Source organism: Boleophthalmus pectinirostris, unplaced genomic scaffold (assembly GCF_026225935.1).
Source record: "Boleophthalmus pectinirostris isolate CB_2022bp ecotype Guang Dong unplaced genomic scaffold, ASM2622593v1 HiC_scaffold_407, whole genome shotgun sequence".
Classification (NCBI taxonomy): Eukaryota; Metazoa; Chordata; class Actinopteri; order Gobiiformes; family Gobiidae; genus Boleophthalmus; species Boleophthalmus pectinirostris.
The window spans coordinates 1-10,879 of NW_026571356.1; the positions used below are offsets into that span (position 1 = coordinate 1).

The window sequence follows — 10,879 nt, forward strand, 5'->3', positions numbered from 1 at the left end:
TACAGCTGTAAAAACATTTGTACAATGAGTGGCTATGACTATGATTATGTTAAGGAAAGCATATGAATATGAAGAATAAATAGCAGGCAAAGAGAGTGTATTTATTGTTATATGACACCTGATAACTTTGTGCGTGACGCAGTAGCAGAGTGGTTAGCACTTTAGTCTCATAAGACTACACCAACGCACAGAAGTACTAGTACTAGTAAGCTGCATTTTATCAAACTCACACCCTTCTGCTGTTTTTCATACAAATCCTTATGATGATTAGTAAACTAATTGACAGACCTATAATAAGCATTATCTTTTTAAAGAGAGACAACTCATTTAAATAAACCAAAACAGCAAATTTCTAAACTATAGACTAACATGTTTCCAAATAAAATAAAAAACACATTATTGTCACTGTTTAGTCACAATATACATAGTTTATCATAGCCTGTAGGATTCTGAATATTTACAAAGATACATAATTTCCTCCAAACAACTAAAAAGTGCTTTTGTTTTACTGTTTTAGTGCAATGGATAAGACCTTTGTTCCTGATGTCAAGGTCAGGCTTGAAAAGGGTGCCCCCCATCCGCCTCAGAGCCCCCACAGCAGGGGGCAGTGGTCTAGTAAAATTGAGTTCCTCCTGGCTGTAGCAGGGCAGATCATTGGCCTTGGGAACGTATGGAGGTTTCCCTATCTGTGCTACAAGAATGGAGGAGGTGAGTGGATGTCATACTCTATAAATCTAGTAGATGACTTCACAACATTCTAAAATGACTATAGTTTGAGGTGGATGACAGGTCAAAATTTTTATAGTCAAAGTAGTTGACCTGGTTCATGGTTAATATCTCAGTTCCTGAACATGAAGCAAAACTAGCACAAATTTAAATACTCTAGAAATAAAGAAATAAAGAAAAGCTATACATTTATGCCAAAGTCAAAGACATGATTCCTGTCAGTTGAAAAGTACAATATGGCAAGGTTTTGGAGCCAATCCTAAACAAATGATATATTTGAAACAAATTATATATATATATATATATATATATATATATATATATATATATATATATATATATATATATATATATATATATATATATGAGTGTGTGTGTACCTTACATTTAAAGTAATATTAACAGTCAAATAAATTCTTCCTATGTTTTATTCAGGAGTCTTCTTTATCCCATATGTGGTGTTCCTCTTCACTTGTGGGATTCCTCTGTTCCTCCTGGAAACTTCAATGGGACAGTACACCAAGCAGGGCAGCATCACTGCCTGGAAAAAGATCTGTCCCTTATTTCACGGTAAATTTTATTTTATATGCCTTTTTTCTCAAATTAATATATAACAATGTGACATATTGCAGTTTAACATAAAAACACATTTTTTCCTCCAAAGTCTGAACTCTGCTGAATTAACTGTGGATTAATTATAGACCCCTCGATTACAAAAACCCAAGTTGATCCTTGGCGATTAGTCAAGAGTCAAGAGTACTGATCAAGAGTAATTTACTGCTTGTTTTATTGGTATTGGCACAAATAGTAAAGAATATAAATATATTCCTGGTACACTAGACAAGTAAGTTTTCCATTGGTCATGTAGTTCATGTGGTAAACAAGTCTGGTGGCAGCCAGGGCACATTCCTGTTTCGAGTGAGGGCCAGAACCCAACAGACTGGTATTGTGCACTCACACTGTCATTACAAATCTGACCCGTAGATGTGGAAAAATATATTTAGGGAATGAATAACTGTTTCTGAAAGTAAGAAACACAGTGTAATATAAATGTACACTTTAAATACACTACAGATAATAGACTTCGACAAACTTTGACTTGACTCACTTTATTTTAACATCATAATAATTTTACGACTAGCAGGTGATAATCACCCTTTTATTCATGTATGTCCCCACCCATTAATAAAAATAATTATTCTAAAACAAGTAGAACATCTTGTATTACTGTTTTATATTACATAGCTGAAAATGTTGCAGTTCTTCGAAGTGAAAGCTATCTCTCGAGGTTCATAATCTAAGTAGAGTAAACATGTGAGGCCAGATGGTGAAACAGTTATAGCTTGAAATGTAATAAGGTTGTTTGGTGACCCATTTCTGGTCACAATAACATAAGTTTAGTCAGTCTGATCTTTCTGTTAAAAAATACCTTATATCCTTCATCTATTTAATCAGGAAGAAAAACAAGATCTGACCATTTTTAACACATCAAGTATAAGATAAGCAAACCAAACCAAATGGTGACACAAGGATTTGCAATTATGACATGATTTTAAAGAGTGTATTGTTTGCTTTGTTTTGTCTTTCATTTATTCATTAGTTTTTTGTCTCTGTCTCTGCAGGGATTGGCTATGGTAGCCAGGTGGTTGTTTTGTACTCAAGCATCTATTACATTATTATTTTGGCCTGGGCATTCCTGTATCTCTTCTCATCTTTCAGCACTGAACTTCCCTGGGCTAGCTGCAGAAACAGCTGGAACACAGGTAATACAAATGGATTTACATGTTGCCATTTTATTTAGACCTGCTAAGATAATCCAAGAGTATGTTGTTTTGTCTAGAAACGTGTGTGGAATTTGATCGATTGGGTGATTTAAATTTGACCATAGCAGCAAATGCAACATCACCTGTGCGAGAATTTTGGGAGTGAGTACAACAGTTGAAATCATACCCTAAATGAGGAGTTAAGTTGATTATGTAGTTCTGAATGAATATGTTTCGTAGGAGAAGAGTTTTGGACTTGTCGGGAAGTGTCCATGAGCTGGGGGGGGTCCGATGGGAGCTGGCTTTGTGTCTTCTGCTTTCATGGGTCATATGCTACTTTTGTGTCTGGCAGGGTGTGAAGTCCACTGGGAAGGTAAAACCTAAGTATTATAAGAAACCACAACTTTTATTTAAAGGTGCATTATGTAACTTTTCTGGTGGAGGCTCCATCACCTGCTTGTTTCTATGGATATGTCATTGCTTTAGAATGTTCCACAGTATTAAACAGCTCTACATTTATTCAAATACAGGTGGTTTTACAGTAAAAAAAAAAAAAACAAGGAAAAAAAAAAAGCAACTGGAATTCTGTGAGCAGGATTGCCACTGGTCTGGTCTTCATGAAGATAGAAAGGTTTAATACCATGCTGTGAAACATTCCAGACAGAGCAATAACATCTCCACGGAGACAAGCATTTGACGGACCCTCCATCAGAAAAGTTACACAATGCACCTTTCACATAAAGTTACAGTAACACTTTAAGATACGAATAAGAGGTCAGGATTTTTATTCAAGAAACAATATTATAACAGGAAACTTGTTGGATGATTGTATTTAATGTACTGAAAGCTGACATGTAATGCTGACAAACTCCCTAGATACAGCGTATTATGTAATCCTGACAAAACCTGGCTGTTAATTTGGGTATTGAAAGCATAAAAAACTTTAAATGGTAGGCAAATGAAACAAAGATGGGGCTGTTTGCTAGAGGTGTGCCAGTCTGTAACAGGTACCATGATAAAGTTTGCTCCTGTAAACAAGGATCAAATTTATAAAAACACTTTATTAAAACATTATATTTTCCTGGCATAGATAAATGTTTATTACTTTACTTTATTAATACACCTGTCCAACTAGGAAGGGCTGAATCTGCTGGTAGAGACACTGCAATAAATGATCAAATTGTGTAATTGTAAATTATAGAAAATGAAATTTGCCTAGAAAGTTATATGAATTAATTTGATGGTAGGACATAAGAGGGGCTGTAACCAAACCAAAGACTGAACAACACAGGCTTGAACTAGCAATAAAAAGTGGAAAAATTTCTAAGCCAGGACTAAACTACTGTATACCTTAGTTTAGTTTAGTTTAGTTTAGTTTATTGTACTTATTTAGTGTCATGCACCATTTAATTGGTGCCTAGCCCGCATGGGCTTATAAGACACATAAAACAATAAGCAGACAGATCACACATCAAACATAAAGTGTCCTCTTACGGAGGTCCCAGGCTTTCAACACAAACTGAGCCAACTTAAAAACATTACATTTAAACAAATACTTCAGTTTCTCCTCATCAGACATAACAAACCAACAGTTAAGACACATTAGACAACAACTGACAGCACAGGTCATGATACAAAGGACAGTAAAACAGAAAATGCATACCAAACTAAACACAAATAAAAGCAGTCTAAGTAAATCACAATGAAAAAATATTTAAAACTAGTATTTACAAATGTTTACTTATCCAATATTCCTTCTCAACATTGTAAATATGTTTCAGGTGGTCTACTTCACTGCCACATTCCCCTATTTGATGTTAGCAGTACTTTTGGTGCGGGGTCTGACGCTGCCAGGAGCCTTAAATGGTATCAAGTTTTATCTGTACCCAGACCCATCCCGCCTCAGTGACCCTCAGGTATGAACACATCTGCATCCCCAGCAGACACACATTCCTCTATAGTCACATGCCTGGACTACATACTAGTACGCTGATCTCTCATATGCTGTACAATAACTCACAATAATGTCATTAGTAAAGAAATATCTTCTTTTAAAATATTCTGTTGAGATTTAAAAAAGGTTACATATCCATTGTATTTGACTTCGGCTTAGAGAAGCGTCATTGATCCATTGTATTTGACTTAGGCTTAGAGAAGCGTCATTGATCCACAAGGGAAATTATTTGGACACAGTAGCTCACACATGACAATATATTATAATGACAAAAATATAAATGGTAATAATAAATTCAATATAAGTAGCAAAAATAGTGAAAGTCTGGTGCCAGATAATAATATATAAATATATATGTACAAGAAAAAATAAAATATAGAAATATAGTAATACAAATATATCTCAGCTATATACAAGCGGTCATAAGGAGAAACAGTGCAAAGATGAGATAATGAGTGACAGGACATAGAGTTATCTATTACATAAGGGTGAGATGTTGTACACTTAGATGGCTTTAATGATATGAATTGTAATGCAATGCCATGGAGACAAGCATGTGGCAGACCATTTGAAAAGTGACATAGTGTACCTTTATGGATGTGACATGAATGGGGCAAAACAACTGGGACATCACGACTGGGACATGTTATTTTCACTGTTTCAACCAATCACCTCAGTATTGTTTATATGTGAAATGGCCCTGCTATGTTTTGAATTATTAGATGATATCTGTCTTGTCTGTTTTGTAGGTGTGGATGGATGCTGGTACTCAAATTTTCTATTCCTACGCAATCTGCATTGGGTGTTTAATGGCTCTCGGCAGTTACAATAAGTACAATAACAACTGTTACAAGTAGGTTTATCAAACACACCATAAACTGACTTGTGTTATTATATTATATGTATCAGAGGAGTTCTAAAATAAAGTATACAATTTTTCTGTTTCTTCCAGAGACTGTGTGTACTTGTGCCTTCTAAACAGTGGGACTAGTTTTGTGGCCGGGTTTGCCATTTTCTCAGCTTTAGGCTTCATGGCATATGAGCAGAATACAGACATATCAAAAGTGGCTGAATCAGGTAAAGGCAATTTAATCTGGAATATAGTGCTTTAACACATACACAGTTAAAGTAAACAGACACACCACGTTATTTTGATCTGCTTTCATCTGGTCTTGTAATTTACAGATGGAAATGTCAACTAGTGTTTTTTTTTGCTATTTTATACAATTTTGTCACAAAGTTTTGGGACACATTTTACTTGGCATGATATTAGCACTCAGGAGTAGTGGGATTTACCTATTCTGTATTTTTTAACAGGAAGTCAACAGCCTCATTTCTATTACTAAGTTTTAGATCAATATTATACACAGTGGAAAATAATTATATACATGTTATGGTTTATTGCTAATTAGAAGAAAAAGCATACAATTTTAAAAAGGAAAAAAATCTGTTTCTCTGTTAGAATGATGATACACACAATGATAAATACACTATAACATAATGTCCTCCTTTCAGGTCCTGGTTTGGCGTTTATTGCTTATCCTCGAGCAGTTGCCATGATGCCTTTCCCTCAGATCTGGGCCATTTTCTTCTTTATTATGATTATCTTACTGGGACTTGACAGTGAGGTAAACAGGTTTTTCAATAATTACCTTAATGTAGAGTCATCATTCATTCTACAAATATATTGTTATGATGGCACAGGTCTCATTATAAGGATGGATGGACCAATTACATAATACAATTTAAATGTTTGGTTTTGGGGTTTTTTTGGTTTACAAGACTAAACAAGGAACTCATTTGGGACTCATACCAAACTGTCAGGTGGGGCCTCCTCTCAGACCCTCTACCTCTCCTTAAAGGTCTGCCCAGGGATCTATTCTTGGCCTCACCCTGTTCAGCACTGACACACAAACCACTGGAAAATCTGTGTCTAATTTATATGCAGATGACACTATCCTTTATGTATACAATTCTTGTCTTAGCACTGGATTCGCCCTGCTCTAAAACAGTTTCACCTTGCTTCAGCATGCCTTTTCTGACCTCCACAAAAACAGTTTCACACGCTCCACAAAAGAGCTTTTGGTTAAAACTACAGTACTCCCAATCATTGACTATGGAGATTAAGTTTACAGATCTGCATCAAAAACACTGCTCCATAAGCTCGATGTAATTTATCATGCAGCCATCCGCTTTGTCACAGGTGCACCATTTACCAACCATCACTGCACACTTTACTCCCTGGTGAAGTGGTCCTCTTTCCACACCTGCAAACAAACCCGCTAGTTATTTTACATTTGCAAATGTTTAACTGATAAAACTCTGTCCTACCTCAGCTCACTACTACACATCCACAGCTCCAGACCCACACTGCGCTCCAACAGATACATGACCCTGGTCATTCCTAAAGCCCGCACAGCTTTGAGCCGCTCCTCATTTCAGTTCTCTGCACCAAGTGACTGGAACCACCTTCAACAGACTTTAAAACTTAGTTAGTTTTTACCTCCGTTGACTTTTAAAAACTCAATCCAGAGTATTTTACAGGATCATTGCAGATACAGTTTTATATTTTCAGTCTGCAAATATTTCGCTGTTTCATTTCTCTATTCACTGTCTCATGTTATGATTGATGTGTGAGTGTGTTCTGCTTGTGCTGTTTTATACTGCCTCTTGGCCAGGTCGTCATCACAAATGAGAAGGTGTTACCTGTTACCTTGACTTACCTGGTAAAATATTGAATAAATAAATGAAAATACATAAACATCAATGTCAGGTTAAATGACCGGTGGAGTATCTGCCACCTGATTGCCTCCATACAGATGTGATTTCTTTGCTTAGAATATTTCAAAATATGGCATTACAGTTTTCATTCGCTTTGACACCCTTCTCTATTGAAGATAGATATTTACAAAGCAGCTCACACAGAGTCCCAAACAGGGTTACGGTTTTCCTAATCAAAATTCAAAGCTGATAACTCATCCCCCAAAAGCAAATTTGATCATCAAAACTCCTAAACTTTGTTTTTCTGTGCTCTTTCATTCAGAAGCTTTAGTCTTTCTCTCAGGGATCACAGAGAATCATCAGTTTAGTGCAGTCTGACTCCGGGGTTCACACATTACACATGCATTTGAGGCTGGACGATGTTTTTGTTTTTGAGAAATGTTCCAAATTATTTCACAGTTGTTGTTTAATTTGATTATTTGATTTAAACAAATGTGCTAAAATGATTGGAATTTTTTATTTAATTATTTTTTTTACTCTTCTAGAAATAATTTGGTAACTTGAGTTATAAATTACTTTTCAGTTTGTGGGACTGGAAGCCTTGGTGACAGCCATTTCAGACCTGTATCCCTCCTACTTCCATGTCGGGCATCGGCGCAAGTTCCTCCTTCTGTCCATTTGTGTGATTAGCTTCTTTATCGGCCTGGTCATGGTCACAGAGGTAAGCACAGGGCCCAGAAATCTCATCCAAATGTCTTCTTTTTCCTTTCTTTCGTACTATTTGATTTACTATTTGAGCAAATTCTGTTTTTCAGTTTACAGTTTTTTAGATAATTCCAAGTTTGTTATCTGAAAGAATGATGAAACTGCTAAACAAATAGTGGAATCACATGCATTTTAAGAATAAAACTAAAAGGTCTTCACATAATAAGACAATACAATCAATGTATTTCTAAGATCAATGCATTTGTAATCATTGTAGGTTTTGGGCTTTGACCATTCATATTGCAGTTTCAGTTAAATTGGAAGACTTGCAGCCACTGAAAGTAGATTTTTTTTGTTTGTTTGTTTTACACATCTTCAGGCATGTTGAAATGTCTTGCATCCTATGTAACTTGTCAAATTGCTTTGTTTTGGTTGAATAATGTCATTCTTTAGGGACAGTTCATATACTCCACATGTAAAAAATATGTAACAAGAAATAAAACCGCTTAAGGAATGGTGAACACAAACTCACATTAACATTTATATGAGGGTCAGATACTAGTCTACAACTCTTATTTGGGTTTGTTGAAATTGTGAATATTTTAAACAATTATTCACATACTGACAGACAAAGGGATTTTAGAACATGTAGCTTTTTATATTTACCATGCTGTTTTTGTAATTGATTAGATTAATTGCATAGCCTAATCACCAGCGCTACCTGCCAACATTTTGAGATCTACTGATGTAGGAAAAGAAATGGATGATATATCAGTACTAATATAGGCAGTGGTCTTGGAGGGTTCCCCTAGATATCGGTGTCAGTCATAAATTAAAAATGGAGCAGATATTTGGCACAAATATTTTTCCTAAGCTGCTCTTGTTTTTGTGGCCACATGTCATTCTCAGTTTGTCCTCAGTGCATCAGATGTGTCATTTTCCCAGACTGTGGAAATGGCAGACCAAGCAGGGTAAAATGTCTCTGTATGCTTACACAATCATTAGACATTATTTATTATTATTTATATACCTCAGACATTTTTTTATTATTTTGACAAAAGTGAAAAGATAATTTGTGAACTTTACAGCAACTCCACATCAGTTTGTGGACCCAATCCATGTCCCAGTCATGCGTTTCACAACTTCCTGTTATATGCAGCAGTTTTAGTATTTTTTCCAATTCAAAAGATATAATATTTTGTTTTAAAATGTTAATCATTATGGCAACAGTTCAAAATTTCATTCATTCAAAACATCATTCTGAAATATGGCTAGATTTTAAAATATTGATTTTGGTGTTTGCAAATATCTATCGTCCACCACAGCAGCAAGTGTTGGATGTCAGTATTTATATTGAATCATTCCTGATCCATAGAATGTGCATGTAACAGTAACAGTCAGAAGTGGAGGAGAGGTCGTTGGCAAGTTCATGTCCATAAATAACAGGCTTGTTTTTTGGCTTTTAGGGGGGACTCTACATTTTTCAGTTGTTCGACTATTACGCTTGCAGCGGCATGACTTTGCTGCTCTTCGCCTCCCTCCAGTCTATCTGCATTGGATGGGTCTATGGTCAGTTTCATTTACTAAAGACCACTATTAACAGTCACTATAAATCCTCTTTTGAATTTTTAAAAATTTACTTAAGTTGGCTGTGTTGCTCCATAAGTCATAAAATTTACAGTTTAAGTAATTTTTATGTCTCTTCACAGGTGCTGACCGTTTTTATGATAATATTGAGGACATGATTGGATACAGGCCTCTTCCATTCATAAAGTATTGTCTTAAGTTTGTCACACCAGTCATCTGTTTGGTAAGTAGCACATACAAAAATAAACATTTGCATTATCTTATTATCTTACAGTAGTTTCAGTTTCAATATGGACACTTTTCACATGTTTTCACTTGTTTGTTTGTTTGTTTGTGTGCTGCAGGGAACATTTGTATTTTCTCTGGTCAAATACACTCCTCTGAAGTTCAACAACATTATGGAGTATCCATGGTGGGGCTACGCTCTGGGCTGGTGGTTCACTCTCTCCTCTACTCTCCTGGTCCCCATCTTGATGGTCTACATGTTGAGCATCACTCCAGGAACACTACAAGAGGTTAGTTTTTCACACCATGTTGATCTGAATGCAGTCAACATTTATAGTCAATCAGTGTTTTCTTTACTAGAGATTCTCCACCCTGTGCACACGATCACATGACCTTCCTTTGACGAAGCCGGAGAGGAAAGCCCTGGAGCTGCAGGAGCTTGGCTCGTGCATTGATAGAACAGTGATGACTTGAAGGCACAGTCTAGTTTGTGCAGTCTAGTTTGTGCACTTTCTTAGGTTTTAAATGTAAATGTGCCATAACACTAAATTTGATCATAAAACATTCCTTCCTCATAGGCTACAGTATGGACTGTACAGCTTTCAGTGTTGAATATGATCAAATTTATACAATTTAATATTTTCTTTTATTACAGTTTACACAAAGAGCTGTGAGCAGTATCACTTAAATAAGATGTCTCCTCTTTCCTGCCAAAGGCCATGAGGACCAAAATGTAATTGGGGGTGTCAAATGTCTTGTGCCAAGGTCAAATGACTCTTTTATTTAGTCTTTACCTTAAGACTCAAAAACTGTGAAACTCCATGTGTACTCCTCAAAACTCTAGCCTCACTACGACACAGCACAGCTGAGATTAAAGCTAACTACAAAAACACAATAGGTACTTTGTATATTGTGCAATTAATTATTTAAATTAAGAATCCATATATATATAGTTCTATAACTGCACACTCATCACATCTGGTGTTTCTAGCAAGTAAGTAAAACCAGCATTAATGATGTAATTAAATCTAAGTAAGATTTCATGATATATAATGTAATATAAGTGTATTTATGCTGTGACCTCTCAATGATTTTATATAACAGGATTATCAAACTAATGGTAAGTAATTTTGTGACTGTCAATGTGTTTGATGTTTAATAAAATATGGATGCTGTGACTTTTTTACAAAGCAATTCT

At 35.6% G+C, this 10,879-nt stretch overlaps 1 protein-coding gene across 1 annotated transcript; it reads left to right on the forward strand.

Annotated features, from left to right (window-relative positions):
* Positions 1-352: 352 nt before the first annotated feature.
* Positions 353-10,875, forward strand: LOC110168599 (sodium- and chloride-dependent GABA transporter 2-like). The gene is made up of 14 exons (XM_055162200.1): positions 353-708; positions 1,162-1,296; positions 2,349-2,489; positions 2,567-2,651; positions 2,730-2,862; positions 4,271-4,405; positions 5,193-5,296; positions 5,396-5,520; positions 5,959-6,071; positions 7,748-7,885; positions 9,336-9,438; positions 9,579-9,679; positions 9,801-9,971; positions 10,042-10,875. The coding sequence occupies exons 1-14, from the start codon at positions 522-524 to the stop codon at positions 10,153-10,155; spliced, it is 1,785 nt and encodes a 594-aa protein (XP_055018175.1). The 5' UTR covers positions 353-521; the 3' UTR covers positions 10,156-10,875.
* Positions 10,876-10,879: the final 4 nt, after the last annotated feature.